At 39.0% G+C, this 22,695-nt stretch overlaps 1 protein-coding gene across 2 annotated transcripts in view; it reads right to left on the reverse strand.

Annotated features, from left to right (window-relative positions):
- LOC127447516 (unconventional myosin-XVI-like) overlaps positions 1-22,695 on the reverse strand; it is a 296,555-nt gene that overhangs the window by 249,513 nt on the left and 24,347 nt on the right. For both annotated transcript variants that reach the window (XM_051709448.1, XM_051709447.1), the window contains exon 2: positions 12,807-13,067. In XM_051709448.1, coding sequence (XP_051565408.1) covers positions 12,807-13,067 — 261 coding nt within the window. The remainder of the gene's footprint in view (positions 1-12,806; positions 13,068-22,695) is intronic.

The following is a 22,695-nucleotide window of genomic DNA, read 5'->3' on the forward strand; positions in this document are numbered from 1 at the left end:
CTTATGTGCGCAGGTGCATAGTGTTTCTTTACAAAGTGACATCGCCAACTACTGGCCTGGCATGCATAATACAGCGTTTTTAGTCGTTTTCACGGATCCATGTGAACGGGGATCGTTTTGACAACGTTGTCGTCTGTGCGCGAAACTTTTCAAAAACGCAAAGGAAAATCTTTTCTGTTTTTAGTACATTGTTGTCGTGTAAATGTACCCTGAGTCTGTCCTCTGCACTTCAGTAACTGTCTGGTTTGGTGCAGCTATGAAATCGGACATCAGATGACTACAAAGGACAGTTCGGACTGCTGAGAGGATTATTGGTTGCCCCCTGCCCTCCCTTCAAGAACTGTACACTTCCAGAGTGAGGAAAAGGGCTGGAAAAATCACTCTGGACCCCACTCACCCAGCCCACTACCTTTTTGAACTGTTGCCTTCTGGACGGTGCTACAGAGCACTGAGCACCAGAACCATCAGGCAGAGGAACAGTTTTTTCCCTCAGGCTATCCATCTCATGAAAAGTTAAAACTGCCCCACTGAGCAATAATTATGTGCAATACACAGCTTAGTCTATTTATATTTATTGAACATATCATACCTCTTCTGCCATACATTCCCTTGCATCTGTATATAACAGATTGTATTTGTATATTGTACACACACACACACACACACACACATATATGTATGTATATATATATATATATATATATATATATATATATATATATATATATATATATATATATATATATATATATATATATATATATATATTGTTTTATTGTGTATTTCTATATATACTTATATTTTCTATTACCTTTTTTTACAATTTTTTGCTGTATTGTTTGTGCACTGGAAGCTTCTGTCACCAAGACAAATCTTTGTATGTATAAGCATACATGGCAATAAAGCTAATTCCGATTCTGATTCTGATTGTTCATACTGTTAAAATCTTTTTTCAGTTTTTTTACACTGTAAGAGGCTGGATGATTTCAGAAATGTGTCTGTCTGTGCATGTATATCCGCATATATCCTCTCAATTCACTTAATGAATGTCTGATTCAAGACTGGTAGTCTCTGACATTAGCTATCACTGTATCCAGTAGCCAAGCAGCATTGACACCTTAAACAAGGGGTGTCAAACACATGGCCCGCGGGCCGGATTCTCCAGCCCGCGGGATGATTTGCGGAAAAAATAAATAAGAAATATTTGAAAACATTCACGTTGATTTAGCCTATAACTTGGGTAAGATGTATTCATTCTATTATTTAATTAGCAAAAGCAGAACAGATAAACATTTAAATTTATTGTGTTGCATGTAGCTATGTTATAGCTTGCATGATCAGAGGAATTTCTTTTAATTACGCGGATATTCAGCACTCGCAGAGTCACACGTATCAGCGAATGCCACACATGTCTGAGGGTGACACAAGTTCCATGGCCACACGTTCGCACAGTGAAGTTTCTCTCATGGAAATAATGACAACATGGACAGGTCCAAGGATACATATTAGATGTAATAACTGTTGCATTGTTTGTAAATATTATTGCTTGATTCCCTTCAACTAACTGTGTGTGTATTTGTGATGTAACCTAAATTCTGTGTTTTTCCTTTTGTTCAGAGTTTAAAATTAGCAACCACCAACCCGCCAAATGTGGATATTTTATGCACAGTGGTGGGTTATTTCTGTGGTGGGTGACATATGAAAAGTCTTGGACATGTGACAAGAAATGCTGTCAGATACAAAGACAGCGTTTGAAGAAACACACTTGATTGTATTTTGAAGAACAGACGAAAGAAAAGCCGATGATGCGCATATCTGATTTGCTGTGTATTCAGAGGTGCTCTGCTGCCCATAAGCGCAACACTTCTCATTGAACTGCTCACTGTTTCTGCGGTCTCAGTCATCTGAAAATAGTTTGCAACTGCAATAACAGTGTCGTCCGTGACAATGCTGCAAATTATCTCAGACCTTACCAGGAGGTGCTTTAAGTTTAGTTTGCTTGATTTCCATGGAGCAGTTCGCATTTACATGCACTGTGAATGCATCGTTGCTTAATTCCAAACATTTGTGGCTGAATACATAACCATACAAACTTAGCAAATGATATGCAGCGACATTAATGAACTGTCATGTGTGTCATAATTCACTACAGCTTCAGAAGTGGTGTTTTATATACCTTTGTGAATAACCAAAGGAGCTGGTAAAAAAAAGCAAAGTGACTGGTGAAACTGAGCATTCACAGCCACTGTGGCTGGTGGGCAAAAGAATTTTGTATAATTTTACCCCAGTGTTAGATATGAAAACAGCATCTTTCTATTTTCCTGCTCCAATTTTCCTTTCCTCCACCGCTGAACTACCAGCATCACTAAATAAATTATATTTTACCCAAGTTATGAGATTGCAGTCTGAATTGAATGTGGTGACATAAAAAAAGCATGCACCGTGAAATAACACCAAAACAGCACGCCTTTCTATTGTGTTGTGTTCGCTGGCTGTACTCATCATCAAGCATGGTGACTGGTTTAGTCTGATTCATGACTAAATGACTCTTATGAGCCGGTACTTTTAAAAGAGTGATTCACCAGCTCACGAGTTCTCATTTTGACGAATCATTCAGTGAATGAACTTACTGAATTACTCGGAGGGGCTGAATGAATATGTGATTTTCTTCAGGTTGCTCTCAGTCAAGATAATTAAGAATGTTATTGCATAATTTTAAAAGTTATTTAAACAAAGTTAAAGAATTATATATATATATATATATATATATATATATATATATATATATATATATATATATATACAGGGTTGGGGAGTAACGGAATACATGTAACGGGATTACGTATTTAAAATACAAAATATAAGTAACTGTATTCCTCTACAGTTACAATTTAAATAATTGGTAATTAGAATACAGTTACATTCCAAAAGTATTTTGATTACTGAAGAGATTACTTTGCATTTTATTGTCATTTGTTTCATTTAATATTTAGTCCTTTCAGATGGAAAATATTTATACATATAAATGATGCGATCCAAAGTGCATTTGAACAGCGGTGAAACATTTTCTTATGATGTGTTACATTCATATGAGCAGACAGAGAAGTACGTTTGAAGTAAGTATGGAGCAGAAGAAATAGAAATAAACCTTGTGTAAACTGTCAGCTTTACGCTAAGCTAAAATGCTATTTCTAGCCATTTTACATGCACATGTTATTTTTTTCATTATATTTGTTTATCAAGAAAATTCACGTTAGATCATAATTTCGTTTTTTCTGGTAGGACTTTTGATATTAGGGCAAAATCATATTCCTGATAATAATTTTGTTTTCCTGTAAAAATATCTAAAAATCCTTAAAACAAGATAAGTTTGATTTATCTTGTTTTAGAAACAACACAAAGTTTTTCAGAGAATGTATTTTTAACATGTGTATTTTGTCTTCCTGTACTGGCAGAGTTTTTATGGTCAAAACAAGTGAAAAAAATCTACCAGTGCTGAAGAAGTAATCCAAAGTATTTAGAATACGTTACTGACCTTGAGTAATCTAACAAAATATGTTACAAATTACATTTTACAGCATGTATTCTGTAATCTGTAGTGGAATACAGTTCAAAAGTAACCCTCCCACCCCGTATATATATACACACACACACACACACACACACACACACACACACACACAGTTGAAGTCAGAAGTTTATATACAACTTAGCCAAATACATTTAAACAATTTTCACTATAGTTTTCTAATATGAAATCTGTGGAGTGGTTCAAAAATGAGTTTTAATGACTGTAAAGGGGTTATAAGGGAAAGGAGAAGGCGAGAACTGGCTTGACAATATAAATAAAGTTTAATGATAAACTAAAACAAAAACACACAAGCATAAACACATACAGGGTAGCTGCCTGTAGTTCTCTCTCTCTCTCTCTCTCTCTCTCTCTCTCTCTCGAACTGCTGTCTCTGGTCGCCTTTATCCCTCGCTCGCCTCATCAGGCTGATCGTGCGTCATTCCGGCCCAGCCCCGCCTTCCTCTGTGCTACAATGACTTCAACCTAAGAGTATGTAAACTTCTGACTTCAATACATATATACATACAGTTAAAGTCAGAAGTTTACATACACCTTAGCCACATACATTTAAATTCAGTTTTTCACAATTCCTGACATTTAATCGTAGAAAGCATTCCCTGTCTTAGGTCAGTTAGGATCACTATTTTAAGAATGTGAAATGTCAGAATAATAGTAGAGAGAATGATATATTTCAGCTTTTATTTCTTTCATCACATTCTCAGTGGGTCAGAAGTTTACATACACTTTGTTAGTATTTGGTAGCATTGCCTTTAAATTGTTTAACTTGATTAAAACATTTTGGGTAGCCTTCCACAAGCTTCTCACAATAAGTTGACGGAATTTTGGCCCATTTCTCCAGACAGAATTGGTGTAGTCAGCTTTGTAGCCCTCCTTGCACACGCTTTTTCAGTTCTGCCCAAATTTTTTCTATCAGAATGAGGTCAGGGCTTTGTGATGGCCACTCCAATACCTTGACTTTGTTGTCCTTAAGCCATTTTGCAACAACTTTGGAGGTATGCTTGGGGTCATTGTCCATTTAAGAAGACCCATTTGCAACCAACTTTAACTTCCTGGCTGACGGCTTGAGATATTGCTTCAATATATCCACACGATTTTCCTTCCTTTTGATGCCATCTATTTTGTGAAGTGCACCAGTCCCTCCTGTAGCAAAGCACCCTCACAACATGATGCTGCCACCACCATGCTTCACGGTTGGGATGGTGTTCTTTGGCTTGCTAGCCTCACCCTTTTTCCTCCAAACATAACGATGGTCATTATGGCCAAACAGTTAAATTTTTGTTTCATTAGACCAGAGGACATTTCTCCAAAAAGTCAAATCTTTGTCCCCATGTGCACTAGCAAACTGTAGTCTGGCTTTTTTTATGACGGTTTTGGAGCAGTGGCTTCTTCCTTGCTGAGCAGCCTTTCAGGTTATGTCGATATAGGACTCTTTTTACTGTGGATATAGATACTTGTCTACCTGTTTCCTCCAGCATCTTCACAAGGTCCTTTGCTGTTTTTCTGGGATTGATTTGCACTTTTCGCACCAAATTACATTCATCGTGTCTCTAGGAGACAGAATGCGTCTCCTTCCTGAGCGGTATGATGGCTGCATGGTCCCATGGTGTTTATACTTGTGTACTATTGTTTGTACAGATGAAAGTGGTATCTTCAGGTGTTTGTAAATGGCTCCCAAGGATGAACCAGACTTGTGGAGGTCCACCATTTTTTTTTTTTTTTTTCTGAGGTCTTGGCTGATTTCTTTTGATTTTCCTATGATGTCAAGCAAAGAGGCACTGAGTTTGAAGGTAGGCCTTAAAATACATCCACAGGTACACCTCCAATTGACTCCAATTAGCCAATTAGCATATCAGAAGCTAATTGGCTAATTGCATAAAAGCTTAACATAATTTTCTGGAATTTTCCAAGCTGCTTAAAGGCACAGTTAACTTAGTGTATGTAAACTTCTGACCCACTGGAATTGTGATATAGTCAATTAAAAGTGAAGCAATCTGTCTGTAAACAATTGTTGAAAAAATTACTTGTGTCATGCACAAAGTAAATGTCCTAAATGACTTGGAAAACTATAGTTTACTAATATGAAATCTGTGGAGTGGTTAAAAAATGAGTTTGAATGACTTCAGTGTAAGTAAACTTCTGACTTCAACTATATATATATATATATACTATATATATATATATATATATATATATATATATATATATATATATATATATATACACACACACACTACCGGCCAAAAGTTTTGAAACACTTACTCATTCTTTATTATAATTTTTTTTTTTTGTTTTATTTTTTTTTTTTTTACATTTTAGAATAATACTAAAGTCACCAAAACTATGGAATAACATAAATGGAACTATGGGAATTACGTTGTGACTAAAAAAATCCAAAATAAATTAAAACTGTGTTATATTTTAGCATCTTCAAAGTAGTCACCGTTTGCCTAGAATTTGCAGACATGTACTCGAAATTTTCTCAACCAACTTCTTGAGGTATCACCCTGGGATGCTTTTTAAACTGTATTGAAGGAGTTCCCATCTATGTTGGGTAATCACTTATTGGCTGCTTTTCTTTATTATTTGGTCCAAGTCATCAATTACAAAAACTTTTTTATTTTTTTTTATTTTTTTATTACATTTTAGTTTTATAATGAAATAAATTAATATGGTGGCACAATTATATTTTTGACTACAAAACTAATTTCAAACATTTAAGCATATGCTTTCAGATCAAAAGATTTTTAAGATCATGAGAAACATTTCAGTCAAGTGTTTCAAAACTATTGACTGGTAGTGTGTGTATATATATATATATATATATATATATATATATATAATTAAGAGACCACTGCAAAATTATCAGTTCCCTATCTGTCACTCACTCGACGTTGTGTCGATGTAGTGACACTAGGGGTCACTCTTGGGAGCCCGAGACACCTCTGGTCTTTGATAAAAGGCCAATGAAAATTGGCGAGTGGTATTTGCATGCCACTCCCCCAGACATACGGGTATAAAAGGAGCTGGTATGCAACCACTCATTCAGATTTTCTCTTCGGAGCCGAACGGTCATGCTCATTGAGCTGAATTCTACTGTTCATTCACCTCTGCTGGATCTGACGGCGCACTTCAGCGGCTTCTCCCTCCTCTGCACTGGTGCACGCAGAGAACGCCCCTGGGCGCTTCGGCAGAAAACAAGAGAATATATTTTCTGAAAGAGCTTTTTTCCTCTAAAAGAGTATATATTTCTCTAAAAGAGCGGCACACACAGAACGTCTTTTTAAAGACGCGTCTTTTTAAAGATGCCTTTCCGATTGTGTGTTATTCCTGGTTACGGTCGTTATCTCTCAACTTCGGATGGTCATGATCGCTGTCTTTCGTGTCTGGGCGCGACCCACACGGAGGCAGCGTTTGTGGATGGTTCATGTTCTCATTGCGAGAACATGACCATGGCAACGTTGTGGTCGCGGCTTGCTTTCATAAGAAAAGCAAGGTTAGAGTGGAACCCTCCGCTCTCACCTGAACCCTCGTGGCTTGACGATTGGTTCCTGGACTCAATCGTCAAGCCACGAGGGTTCAGGTTAGAGTGTCGGGTTAGAGTGGAACCCTCCGCTCTCCCCTGAACCCTCGTGGCTTGACGATTGGTTCCTGGACTCGCGGCGCAGCTCAAAGCAGCCACATCCCGCTCCAGTGCCATTCTTCCCGGAAGTGCACGAGGAGCTGACGAAATCGTGGGAAGCACCATTTACTGCCCGGCTCCGATTCCGCAGTTCCCCCGCTCTCACTACCCTCGATGGCGGGGCAGCCAGGGGCTATACGGCGATTCCCCCGGTGGATAAGGCGCTCGCGGTGCACCTATGCCCGCAGAGCGCCGCCACCTGGCGCGGACGCCCTAAGCTCCTGTCCAAGCCCTGTAGGCTCACGTCATCCCTCACGGCTAAAGCCTACAGCGCTGCTGGACATGCCGCCTTTGCCCTGCACGCCATGGCTCTCCTGCAGGTCCACCAAGCCAAGGCATTGAAAGAACTGCACGAGGGTATTTCCGCCCCAGATTTGATGCAGGAACTGCGCTCGGCGACCGACTCGGCGAGTGGAATTACTGCCGATATTTTTTGTTTTGGGGCTCGTTTTAATCGGGATTCTCAGTTTTAAGTAACATTATGCCATTTTCCAAGTAATAGGTGGCATAAATATTACACCATGTATAAAGAAATTTGTGATTGTATTGTGTTTGAATTTTGTGTTTTTTGTTTAATGTGCTGTTAATTTATCCTCCCGTTTTGGCTTAATTCATTACATCCATTTGAAGTTCATTATTCTCTGTTAAACTTAGTGATTCATCAGGATTACCATACATACACGATACAATTTATGCAATTGTAATGCAATTTATTTCTCATTCAACTCAGCACGCATCTGTTATATAGTCACACTTTTGGTTCAGGTTACATCTGCCAAACCTTAAACAGCAGCAGTTAAGAGTTGGTCAGATATTGTTAAGTCCAAATTCCAAGTTTTAAACGACACCTATTTTGTTCTTTTGGTAGTTTTAAATTAATTTGCTAGCAGCACCAGTTTACATGGTTAAAACTTAAAATTTAAAATTATCGGTCATCTGTATCAGTATGGGCCACAATCCATCTCAGCCGCAAAATTCCATATTGATGCATCCCTAATGTTATGATTTTATTGGTTCATCAAAAATATTTTGAAATAGAGATATTTATTGCATTTTGTTTTTTTGTTTTGTTTTTCAAAACATTATAATAAGCGACCCAGGGACGAAGGAACCCACTCACCTGGAGCTGGTAAGAAGACCACTCCATCCCCGGTGGAGGGCCGGGCGGAAAATCTTTTGTTGCCTTTTTGTTTGATTTTGCCGCATGCCCAAGTGGCTGCGGTACCCAACAGTTCAGCAAAAGAGCGGTTTCCTTCCTCCCTGGGTCACATACCCGGTGTGCACGGTCGTCATCATGACTACCGTCCACGGGTTTTTTCTTGCAGGATATGGCGCTCCAGCCTCCCAAGAATCCTCCCACTGCCCACTCTGGTATGCCCTCACCGAGGCTCCCCTCGGCATAAATGCGCTGGCACACAGCTGGCCCCCTGGCCTACACAAATATGTGTTTCCCCCAGTGAGCCTACTTGCACAGACCCTGTGCAAGGTCAGGGTGGACGAGGAGCAGGTCGTCCTGGTAGCACCCTACTGGCCCACCCAGACGTGGTTCTCGGACCTCACGCTCCTCGCGACAGCCCCCTGGCAAATTCCCCTGAGGAAGGACCTTCTTTCTCAGGGACGGAGCACCCTCTGGCACCCGCGACCAGACCTCTGGAATCTCCATGTCTGGCCCCTGGATGGGACGCGGAAGACCTAAGCGGTCTACCACCTGCAGTGGTAGACACGATCACTCAGGCTAGGGCCCCCTCTTCGAGGCGCCTGTATGCCTTTAAGTGGCGTCTGTTCGCTAAGTGTCCTGCTGGAAAAACCAATCCTCAGAGTTGGGGAACATTATCAGAGCAGAAGGAAGCAAGTTTTCTTCCAGGATAACCTCGTACGTGGCTTGATTCATGCGTCCTTCACAAAGACAAACCTGCCTGATTCCAGCCATGCTGAAGCACCCCCAGATCATCATCGATCTTCCAACAAATTTCACAGTGGGTGCAAGACACTGTGGCTTGAAGGCCTCTCCAGGTCTCCGTCTAACCATTAGACGACCAGGTGGAGGATTGGTGATGATCTGAGGGTGCTTCAGCAAGGCTGGAATTGGGCAGATTCATGTTTGTGAAGGAAGCATGAATCAAGCCACGTACAAGGTTATCCTGGAAGAAAACTTCGCCCCCCAAGCAATGTCTCTTGGTCCAATCATGCCCGCGCCCAAAATGAGTTTGTCACCCCTGCCTTAAACCAAAACACAGGCATGGAGCCATAAGAAATCAATATTCTGTGTCACTGACTGGTCAAAAAGCATTTGCACAGGACACTGATCACGTTAGGGAGGGTGAGCATGAGCAGAACAAAAACCAAGGCCACTGCCAGATTGGTAATTAGTGTTTAGTAGGTGGGCTAAAGTTGTCATTCATCCACAGCCAAAGGTGCCATGTTTCCAACAGGCGTTGCCACAGGAACATCAGCTGGTGCCATGGAGCAGCTGAAGCTGGCCGGCAGCCAACAAGGCAGATGAACAAGATGACCTGCAAAGGCTGCTGGGATATGTGACACAGATTTACCCAGACAGCTGGGTAAATGGTTGGCAGGGACAGAGGGAATGAAAAATATAAAGACGAGCGTAACAAAAAATTGAATAGATGAAGACAAAAGGACAGATGGATCAGTATTAGGAGGTAGTGAAACATCACCTCATATCAGTAGCAGGCTGTCATAAGTGGCAATCAAAACGTAGCAGTCTAATGCTAACCTCTTACAATTATTCCCTGTAAAGCCACATGAAACGGCTTTTGCAATGCATTTAACTTCAATAATAAGACATATTTCATATAGAAACAAAATATTCACCAGGAAATAATGTAGGCCAGGGCATTATTTTATCCACCCTGATTTGGTTATATTTGATTGGGGTGAAACATGTTAGGTAGGGGTCCACGATATATCAGAGGCCAATATATAACTGGCTGATTACTGGGAGACTCAAATAATTTTTATTATGGCGGCAATAGTGGAATTACTGCCGATATTTTTTGTTTTGGGGCTCGTTTTAATTGGGATTCTCAGTTTTAAGTAACATTATGCCATTTTCCAAGTAATAGGTGGCATAAATATTACACCATGTATACAGAAATTTGTGATTGTATTGTGTTTGAATTTTGTGTTTTTTTGTTTAATGTGCTGTTCATTTTTTTATTTTATTTATTTTATTTTAGAACAACATGCACTGCTGAAATGTGCACAGTAAGACTGGGTATATTTATTAGGAGTCAAGTGTTTAAGTTTTAGCAGAGCCAATTTTTAAAACATCTGTATCACATGGGAAATTAGTCTGTATGACATTAAAATTGTCTGAGTACTTACTTGTGAAGGAGAACAGATAGTGGGTGATATAAAAAGTTTTATGTTCTCCTCTGAAGGATGGCATTACATTAAAAATGAGAGCGCTCCAACCTGCATAAGCAGAATGAGAATAGCTCTGCCACTCCCTACCGCAAAGTCACAGGCAGAAATAGCTGACTTGGGTTGAATCAATTTTGCCTGCGCCATCGCTCAAGATGGCAGAAGATGGCCAGTCACCCTGTCTTGCACAAGCTCTTGTTTAGATTACTTTTGCCTGTCCCAGGCGTGGCTCAGCACACTCAGAATATTAGCTTTTTGACTTGCCAATAATCAGCTTGAGGAATGATCTAATACTCGGCAACTAATGGCAACTCCTGTGACAGTTCGACTCTCTGAAAATGAGAAATTTCACCGGTTCTCTCGCTGACTATACCACTCTCTCTTCCTCTCTCTCTCTCTCTCAGATACTCATACACACACAATCAATCACAAGCACTTATAAAACAGACACCCAATTCCTTTTAGTTTGGTTATTTTATGTCATAAGTGAGATATACGTCATGATAATCACATAGTGTTACACTGCAAAAAATGATTTTCAAGACAAGTATTTTCATCATGTTTTCTAGTAAAATTATCTAAACATTCTTAAAATGTGATTTATTTACTTGACAAGCAAACTGGCATAAAATACTTGTCTTGAAAATAGTCAGTGTATGGTTTGGGGGCTATTTAGTGTTTTTTGTGGAATTTGTTTCATGTGTCTTTATGTTGTTTTTATTTTGAAGTTTGGTGTCCATCTTGCCTTCTTGTTTTTGTTCAGATCCCACCCTATTGTTTTCAGAGCTGAACTTCTTGCCTGTTAATAAAGGATGTTCTTTAGGTATGCAGTTGTGTGTATACATTTTGGACATACTACACTGGTGGCCAAAAGTTTGGAATAATGTACAGATTTTGCTTTTATGAAAGAAATTGGTACTTTTACTCAACAAAGTAGCATTCAACTGATCACAATGTCTAGTCAGGACATTAATAACATAAAAAATTACTATTACAATTTGAAAAAACTACTTAAACTACTTCAAAGAGTTCTCATAAAAAAAAAAATCCTCCACGTGTAGCAATGACAGCTTTGCAGATCCTTGGCATTCTAGCTGTCAGTTTGTCCAGATACTCAGGTGACATTTCACCCCACACTTCCTGTAGCTCTTGCCATAGATGTGGCTGTCTTGTCGGGCACTTCTCACACACCTTACAGTCTAACTGATCCCACAAAATCTCAATGGGGTTAAGATCCATAACACTCTTTTCCAATTATCTGTTGTCCAATGTCTGTGTTTCTTTGCCCACTCTATCCTTTTCTTTTTGTTTTTCTGTTTTGAAAGTGGTTTTTTCTTTGCAATTCTTCCCATAAGGCCTGCACCCCTGAGTCTTCTCTTTACTGTTGTACATGAAACTGGTGTTGAGCGGGTAGGATTCAATGAAGCTGTCAGCTGAGGACATGTGAGGCATCTATTTCTCAAACTAGAGACTCTGATGTTCTTATCCTCTTGTTTATTTGTACATCTGGCCTTCCACATCTCTTTCTGTCATTGTTAGAGCCAGTTGTCCTTGTCTTTGAAGACTGTAGTGTACACTTTTGTATGAAATCTTCAGGTTTGTTTTGTTTTGTTTTTTGGTGCTGTTTTTTTTTATATCAGTAATGTCCTGACTATACTTTGTGATCAGTTGAATTCCACTTTGGTGAATTAAAGTACCAATTTCCTTCAGAAACAGCAAAATCGGTACATTATTCCAAACTTTTGGCCACCATGTTTGAATGTGGGCATTTCCAGGTTTCACATGAGTGCCCCTTGTTGATCGTTGAATGTTGTCTATGCCAACCATTTTTTATTTTTTTTATTTTTTTTTATCAAATCATGTTCCAAAGCATGTTTTTCTCCCCCACAGTCTATTATTTCCCCTGTATTGTCAGTGTCTCGTGCCATGTTTGTAAGGCATTCCATTGTGCTCGGTTTAGCTATTTGTAACACAGGAGCATATCCTGTGTGAACGACCCCTTACATAGTTTGCAGCACATTTGAGTGTCAACGTCACTCTGCACAGGACTAACTTTTTGTTAAAAGTTCATAGATTCCAACATGAATCCAAGACAACAGACAAACATTTCTCTCATTGCTTAATGGCCAAATAGATTTTTACACCTACCCTCTTTGTCATCGTGCCGTATGATTGCGTCCTGGATGACATCTGAGAGTAAAAATCTGATTCTTTGTTTTTTGCGGTGGGTGGACCGAGGCTTGGCGAAGCTCTGCTTCTGTAACGTTCGTTCCCGCTCATAGTAGACCCGCACTTGCTCGCAGCGCATGCGTCTGACCAGCCTCTGGCGCTGGCCCAATGGCAGAGACTCAAGCAGACACTGGTCTATCTCCATGTTCTGCCTGAACACATTACATAGCTGAAAACAACCTAGAAAGAGCGAAAGAGGAGATGGGCAGGGAAAAGTTGGAACATGAGGAAGGAGTGAAAGAAAGTGAGGACAGAGGGAATAGAAGAGAAAAAAATCTGTTAATCTCAGACATAGCTTGGCTGAATTTAAAGTAGGGATTTGCGAGACTAGTCGACTAAACGGTTCTGATGCTGCTAGTCAACACTGGAATTACTAGTTGGTTATATTTCCCCCCATTAATCTGATCAACATTTTTACACATTTACGTTTGGCTTTATATTTTTATAGAGGCTGCACTTAAATTACTGTAATATTAATGTTACATATTTTTAAATAGAATGAATCATAAAAAATATTATTTTAAAAAGAGGATATCTGGAGCAGATACAAAGGTTCATTTCACCTCAGGCTGCGTGTGCTTCTTCCGTCTCTAACTCATGTCCTCTCGCTAGACAAGCAAACTCAGCAAAATAGTTATGGTGGTGCAGGAATTGGATTTCCAAACGTATGAAAGTCCCTATGGATGTTTTCACATTTAAGTCTTCTTTAAATCTGTGCATGCTTGTACGTTATTTTTCCGTTATGCAGGCTTTTTCTAGCGCAGGATAGCCGCCTCAGGTGAGTCAAGTCCCGTCTTTCACCGGACCATGTCGACGTGTTAATTTTGCTCATCAAAAAATTTATGCTTTTGAGTAAGTAGCCTAGAAAATGACTATTTATTTTCAACGAGGTGCCGACTGCTTAACTTAATCTTTTATTCTGTGTGCACGTCATGTTTAGAATACATTAGGTTTATTTTAGGCTACATCACAGACCAATTTTTTCTATCCTATAGCTAATTTTTTTTTTTTACATCGTAACTGTTATTGGTTATCGTTCTTTACTGAGCAGCTGTCATATTAGATCAATGGCTAATCATGACTGCACGTCTTGAAATATGCGCAACTTTTCAGCACATTTTTTCTCTCTCGTAAATTTGGCTTAGCCTGTCTGTTAATTATTTTCAACAATGTCCGTGAATTCCATTTTCAATTCCGTTTTCAATTAATACGCCTGTTAAATATTCGCTAACGTTGATTCTGTGAATGCGTGTCATGTTCTATATTTAATGTACAATGATCATAATGCCCCTTTTCAGTGGAATTTAGCATCAGATTTGGAATAGATTAAGTATTTTAAATGGGTCGCATAAACACATTTTATTTCTTGTTTTCTGAAGGTTTGTTTCTTTTTAGACTAGTCGAATTCAGGCCCCTAGGTGTCAGTGTAAGTCAAAGATAACATGCATAAAAAATTACTGAGTGCACCTTTAAATCTGTTTACTTATGCTTTGCACTGAAATTATTAACTTTGATGGTGATGGGAAGGTGCATACTTTAAAGTAAGTAGTAAGGTGCACACCAGTATTGACATTACCATGCCATAAAATTGTGCACTAATACCAAAGACCACTTTGTCTTGATACCACAGCAAAATGGACCCTTAAATCAGTGCACTTGCCGATTTTCTGGGCTATCCCCCAGGCAGCTATTTTCTGTAAGCAATAGGCATGCAAGTACAGCTCCTATCCACCTTGAATAACATATGTCAAATAACTAATAAAATCTAACAACAATGGTGTCATACATTTAGCATTTTGTATTTTTCAGGCTGGTCCAACTAATGCATGTGTCTAATCTAATGCCTCAATCAAAAAGGCAACTGGCCCTTTTAACTGAAAGTCCGAACCTCCAAATATCTCCTATTTTGTAGCACATAGGGTTATGGAAATTATCGGCCCAAAAAACATGCATGCCATGCATAATTGCAAAATTCAACGGAAACAGTTGGCCATCCGGGTGCAACATTTGTCAAATCATTTACATCAAACTACATTTGAAATGCACTAATCCTAATGTTGGGCCTCATGTATTCAGATAGAAGACAAAGGCAGGCCTAACAGTCATAAAAACCTAACTCAAGCCCCCACATTCCAAGTCGTAAATCTTACTGATAAAAATCGCGCCAAAATCAAACAAAGGGAGTCCAAAACAGACTACAAATCCCATGAAGCCTTGCTCACTAAAGGATCGAACTCTCAACTCCTATTGGATGAGGCACACAACAGAACGTCCCTCAAACATGACATCATCAGGAGTTGAAATACCTCTGAAATGCTTCCAGAATTCGCTTCCAGCGACTTTGTTTGCAGCGTGTGGATGCAGCTCTTCGCTGCTCTCCGGTGCAACCTCGTGGCACAAGGAAGTAACGTCAGACTTGAAACTGTGGCCATACAATCTCCATCTCGCTGGACGAGTTGAGATTACTCTGTGTTCAATCGAACACTAACGAATCCGAAGGAGACCGCCGAGCAATTCGCATCTTCATCCGTTTGCCTACAGAAGTGAAGAGATTAAAGATTTCTCTTCCATCTTCAATCAAGTTGACATTTCTGAGTTCTCCACCAGCCCGCCGAGAATCAACAGCCGTACCGCCCGCCGACAGAGCGAGGAAACAGCCTCCCGTCATCACCCGAGCCTCAAGGAACCGGGTCAGAGTTAAAGGACGGAGGAAAACACATTCTACCTGTGTCCTCATGCGATTCAAGTAAGAGGTTTACGTCTGGGCAGAGACAGAATATTATAGTGTGCCATTCTTGTGTTTCAAGGTTTTGCATGTACAGTTTACGGACCGCCATGTCCGCTCATTATTAATATTCTGGGTATTAATTATCACAAGTTTGTTTTGCTGTATTGTGGTCCAACCAAATTGGATTGTTGTGCAATTTCGCCATCGCGGGTGAGACAGCAACTGAGTTCACCCATTAAAGAGTTAAATAACACGGGACTTTTACGAGCCGTCCACCGCGTCTCTGAGTGATAAACTGACAGCTGTTTTCTCTCCCACTATCGCAAAATTGGCTTTAGGGCCGTCATCTCTCTCTCTCTCGTACTAACCACACACGCACACCCACACACACACACAAACATACACCTTATGTGTTATAGGATTATTTTATTTCCATATCTAATCATATCACTGTTTAGTTTGTAGTTGTAAGTCGGAAGTTTATTGACTGCATTGTATTAATTATTAATTGATATTACTGCATAAATAAACTTTGTTTATATTACAAAGAGAAGTGTTTTGGTTTGTTTTGCATACGGCTGTGTCATGCTGACGGGATGTCAGTGCTCGGATTCAAACCTTCGTTCATTGTTTTTTCCAGAAAATCGATATTCTTCGGATGTCGATTTTCCAAAGAAAACAATCTAATATTGAGACTGTTTTACTATCTGGTTATTAGTCCCTGATTTCAGGGTGGTGCCCCGTCAATGTTAATCCTTATTAATATTCTATTGATTTTTGATAATTGATAATTATCTTTTGATGATTGAATTTGAATGATCAATAAGCTAGTGTTAATTTTAATTAATGTTTCATCGATGTTAACAATTAACGATTATCTTTGATAATTGTTGATTTAAAGGATTTAAAAAAGCTAACATTGATTCTCATCAATGTTCTATTGATTTTAATAATTAATAATTATCTTTGATAATTATTAATTATTGCTAATAACCAAACTTGCTCCTAAACATAGCACACTACATTTACTGGAGCCCCACATGAGGTTTTAATGAGTTAGATTCAATTGATTAATTCAAATATTAATTAATAACTACAGAAATAATTATTAATTATTTCTGATAGTAACACTGATCTAAACAACCAGTAAAGCCCTACACTAGTCTTGCAGATTATATAGTATGGATAGTATAGGAATCGGGCTACAGACATTGTCATTGTTTTCACACTAAAACAAGGTCAAGACGGATACTTGTCTAGAAAAAGTCTGTGTATTCCTCAAAGCTCAGTCCATTCAAATGTAATCTGGCACACTGTGCTGAGTCTATTTAACCTTGAAAGAGAGCCGAGATTCTCCCTAGCATGGCATAAAGCCATCTCTCTCCTTTTACACATTGTACAGCAGAGCAGTGTCGGCCAAATGCTCTGGGATCTGCAGGGGGCCATAAATTAGAGTGAAAACTGCACCCACAGCGACAAAGAAACATGAATTAATACAAAAATACAAATAATGTGTCCCAAACAAGTCAAAACAAGGACGAACTTGTAATTAAAGGCTGTGCATTAGTTGTATATGATTGCTGAACAATGTTGCAATTTGCAGCAATAATATAAAAATGAACTGAACTATGTGCACATACTGTGTATTTAACAACGGCTTCAAATGTGGCTGAAAAGAGAAAATAATCAAAATTCAGCTTAAATGAATATAATACAAGTTAAGCTCAATTGACAGCATTTGTGGCATAATATTAATTACCCCTCCTTTTCTTTAAAAAGCAAAAATCTGGGTTCCAGTAAGGCACTTACAATGGATGTGAATGGGACCAATCTGTAAACGTTAAAATACTCACTGTTTTAAAAGTATAGCCACAAGACATAAACAATATGCAAGTTAACATGATTGTAGTGTGATAAAATCACTTACTAACCTTTTCTGTGTAAAGTTATAGCCAATTTTACAAGTTTGTTGCCATGACGATAATGTCAACAAACCCTAAAAATAGAGGTCGACCGATAATGGATTTTACCAATACCGATAACTAAGTTGGGCAGTACCTGCCGATAACCGATTAATCGCCCGATAGTTTTTAAAACTGATACTGAATGGAAAAATAACACTCAAAAGTAAAATAGTGCTGAACTTTATTACAAAAATAAACAGTACTGACTGAACCATGAAAATTTATTGTACTTTTTTAAATGAAATAAATATATAAATATTAATATATATGAACTAATATTTAAATTTTAAAGTCAGCTGATTTTTCAATTGATGTTGTTTCCTTAGTCCACAAGAGCGCGCAATAAATACTTATTTTATTGCATAGAACATTCCTATCCTGGCTGTTAAAAAAAGAGCATTTCATTTCAACTAATGTGCATAAAATAAATAAATACAAAGTTTTAGTTGGCCCATATTTTCAAATGTTAAGTCAAAAGTAAAATGAAGAGGGGAAACGCTTCAATAGACAGTTCATATGGTGTTACATTTGCACTGATTTCTACTACTCCAGACTCAAGCTTTAAAATAACAGCGAAATACCACATAGTTTTTTTATTCAGTACAGTTGTATGTAGAGTAGCAATATTCACAGATAGCAGTAGTATTCGTCTGAACTTGGTGGTGAAGCGGCTCAGACTATGAGCCCAGGCCAGGGGCTGTTCAAACAGATGGAACACAACAGACTGGAACCGAACGCGAGGATCTCGAGACACACATTCCCAAGTTGAACTATTTTCCTGACAAAGCCTTTAAAAAATCGCATTGCTTAATCTGAGAAATGCTTATAAGAGAGAAAGACGTAATGGCCAAAGACCTCCACCAACTGTAAGGGGCTGTTCACACTGAACGCTTCTGCAACCATCCATTTGTTTCTCGGTGTAAATGCGCGCTAGACGAACGTATTTGTTTCCCTTTGTTTTTGTTTATTCATCGTCTCGTGCAGGAGCGCTGTTTTTAAGATGATGTGTCTAATTAAAAAGAACTTTAAAAGCATATTGAGACACCTGCTTTCTGTTAAACTGTATTTGTTGTGCTGTGTCTAGCCTTTTTAGTGCAAGAATGTGATCGATCTGAAGTCGTCGTATTTTTTTTAAATTGAAATTAGATGCATTTCTGATTTGTTTATACGTTTCTCTTGACTGCATGAAGATATTAATTTGCTTTCTCACGTCACTAGCTTTAAATATGCAACTTAGCTGGCTAACGAATGCATAAACTTGACCAGCTGGATATAAACTAATGTGAATATATATGGTAATAGATGTTAACAATCGTGACATTTAAACATTTGGGTAGGACTTGCATGTATTTTTGTCACATTGTTCTAACCGCTTGAGGTTAGCTTTAATGTTAGCGTCCTCTCAGCCATGTCGGCAATCAAACTGCTATTCTCTACTAATGCAGCATCTAGCCATCAAAATAATTACTTTATAATGACATGACAATACCATACCTAGGATATACTAGGATATACATACCTTTACGTTGTTGATCTTTTAAATTTGCATCTGAAGTGTTCCGCTCCATGCAGTGTAGTCTCACGTGTCAAAACAAACACCTCATGGCATCAGTGAAGTGATTGTTTTTATTTCGCCTCTAGAGGCCGCTCTCATACTGTATAATAACAGCGAACCCTTCCCAGCCGCTCTAGCACCGAAAAACTATCAGTGTGGATTTTTGCCGATAACCGATAGTTCCAGAAATCTGTTATTGGTGCCGATTAATCGGCAAAACCAATATATCGGTCGACCTCTACCCTAAAACCCTAAAATGACTGTAAAAATTAAATAATAAATTAGTTTTAAAAGAAGAAGTAAATGTAACTACTTTTATCAAATTTAAAGCTTCACATTTCTGCCTTTAAACCCTCCAAAAAATGGCCCCCCTAACTTCCATTGTGTCTCGCTGTAACCTAGGAGGATTTATTTTTTTATTTTTTTTGTGGTAATCAACATTATGCCACAAATGGGGTCGACTGAGCTTAACTTGTTTTGAACCCCGAATATTCCTTTAAATACCTTTTCATTGGTCAAATATTTAATCCAATTATGCAAAACTAAGCATAAACACAGTGTTATATAAAATATAAACAATTTTATAATAGAATTTCCAGAAAAAATAACTATACATCATGATATATAACATTACCATTAAATTACTTATACCATGATATAAGATTTTGGTCTAATCCATTACAATTGATGCATGCTCCATGAATACTTCAGATATAAAATCACTGCTGTCTAACTTTTGGAGGAAGGGGGCTTTCACCACTTTCACTGATAGACAGTATAGACAGTATAGTACACAGATTTAAACCTGCATCTCTAGAATGAGCACCAAGGCTCAATATGTCTGGAGCAAGTGTGCTAACAATTAGCTCTTCATGTATTCATTTATTTATTTTTATAGAAGCACTAGAAACATTGGTATTTCACTCACGGTCACAAGTGGATGTATCACCATTTCCATTTAAGAGGAATTTTTTATGCTGATAAATAATTGAAGGTTTGGAACGTTTGAGTCAGATTGGCTGCCCTTCTCCTCAAGGTTCATTTGCTGCAATCACAGAGCTGCTCAGTCATTCTCTCACAGGTTTCAACTGAGCCACCGCCAGACACATACATCATACATTATGAAGCCATTCACCACCCATCTCACACAGAGAGAGATGAATGAGAAATCCCATAAAGAAGATGAGCTCATATTAGGAAAAGAGGCTGAGTGAGAAAGCGTTAAATCTAGAGCTTTAAAGTTTGTGTGGATTAGAAAAAGTTTGTTTGACCTTGCTGACGTGGCCACTTCTATCATATTAATCACGGGACATCAATCCCCTTCCCTTAGGCTGTGTTTTAGGAGCAAGAGTGAGAGGGATGACTTCACTCTCTCTCTCTCAAACAGGCCTCTGTGCAAAGCTGTAATTACTCAGATAATCCAGGTCACCAGAAGCCCTTCAGCCAGGGAAATAAAAGTTTCAAAAGTAGACAAATTAAAGAGGGAGCTCTTTTTTTTTGCCCTCTCGCTCTCTTTAACACTCACACACACACACACACACACACACACACACACACACAGACTCTTGGTGCTCTCTCTCTCTCCAACATTTGGCACGTCTGTTACACTGAGAGCAAAAAAACCCACTTAAGATGCTGCTTTTTCCCCAGTGTCTCACTGACATTCCTCATTTCTATTCTATTCTATTCTATTCATGGAACGGAATATGATGAAGACAGAAAGACTCTGTTCCATTCTGTTTTATTTTATTCATGGAATTGAAAGGATCAAATATAATCCAAATGCATTCTATTATATTATATTCATGGCACAAAATCTGATGAAGTCAGAAAGATTCTGTTCTATTCTATTCTATACTATTCATGGAACTGATTCTTATCAAGAGACAAAGATTCTATTCATGAAACAAATGATCAAATGTATTCAGAAAGCATTATATTCTATTCTGTTCTATTCTATTTCACTCTAATCTAATTCTATTTATGGAATGGAATCTGATGTAGACACATAGACTGTTCCATTCTATTCTATTCTATTCTATTCTATTCTATTCTATTCTATTCATGAAACCAAAAGGCTCAAATTTATTCCAAAATGAAGGCTCAGATTTATTCCAAAATGACTTGAATCTATTCTATTCATGGAAAAGAATCTGATAAAGGCAGTAAGATTACATTCTATTATATTCTATTCATGGAACTGAACCTTATCAAGAGAGAAATATTCTATTATATTATATTAATGAAACTGACAGTTCTATTTTTGTTCCATTCTATTGTATTATTTTCTATTAATTTATCAATCTAATGAAGACAAATGATCAGTTCTATGGTTATTTAAGATAATCGCAATTATTGAGCACAATTATTGTGCACTTTAAATTCTAATAAAATGTTACTGTCCAAATGAGGAATAAAGCAAATATGATCTCTTGGCATAAATGCATAATTTTTAGGGCTGTAAATCGATTCAAATTTGTTTAACTAATTAATTGCACACAGAAACACACACACACACACACACACACACACATTAATATATACATATATATATATATATATATATACACACACACTGGCAGCCAAAAGTTTGGAATAATGTACAGATTTTGCTCAAATTGAAAGATATTGGTACCACGGCCCCGGTTCTGAAGCCTTCCACGACCCCTGTCTCCAAGTTGTATGATCTGCCACTGATGTCGGTGCGTAGGTCCATGAAGACCCTACCTCAAAAATTGTCTGCGCCCACGCCTGCCACGGTCAACGAGCCAGCGCCCACGCCTGCCACAGTCAATGAGCCAACGCCCACGCCTGCCATGGCCAACGAGTTGCCAGCCTCGTCTGTCCCAGAGCCAGCGTTGCCAACCTCGTCCGTCCCAGAGCCAGCGTTGCCAACCTCGTCCGTCCCAGAGTTAGCGTTGCCAGCCTTGCCCATGCCAGAGACAGCATTGCTTCGGCCATCCAGAGAAGGAGGAAGAGAAGAAAAGTTTCTGTTCCCAAGTCTCTTCCCATGTACATGACCACGGAGGTCGTTCCCGAGTCTCCGCTCATGCCCACGAACACAGAGGTCGCTCCCAAGTCTCCTCCCGTGTACACGACCATGGAGGTCGTTCCCGAGTCTCCGCCCATGCCCACAACCACAGAGGTCGTTCCCGAGTCTCTGCCCATGTTCACAACCATGGAGGTCGTTTCCGAGTCTCTTCCCATGCCCACGACTACAGAGATCGTTCCCAAGTCTCATCCCATGTTCACGACCACGGAGGTCGTTTCCGAGTCTCTGCCCATGCCCAGGACTACAGAGGTCGTTCCCGAGTCTCTTCCCATGTTCACGACCACGGAGGTCGTTTCTGAGTCTCTGCCCATGCCCACAACCACAGAGGTTGTGCCCAAGTCTCTGCCCATGTTCACGACCACGGAGGTCATTTCCGAGTCTCTTCCCATGCCCACAACCACAGAGGTCCTTCCCGAGTCTCTTCCCATGTTCGCGACCATGGAGGTCATTTCCCATTCATCCAGGACTCTTTGTCTCAAGCCTCCCATGGCTTGGCCTTCCACGGCTCC

This window comes from Myxocyprinus asiaticus, chromosome 10 (assembly GCF_019703515.2).
Source record: "Myxocyprinus asiaticus isolate MX2 ecotype Aquarium Trade chromosome 10, UBuf_Myxa_2, whole genome shotgun sequence".
NCBI classification, from domain to species: domain Eukaryota; kingdom Metazoa; phylum Chordata; class Actinopteri; order Cypriniformes; family Catostomidae; genus Myxocyprinus; species Myxocyprinus asiaticus.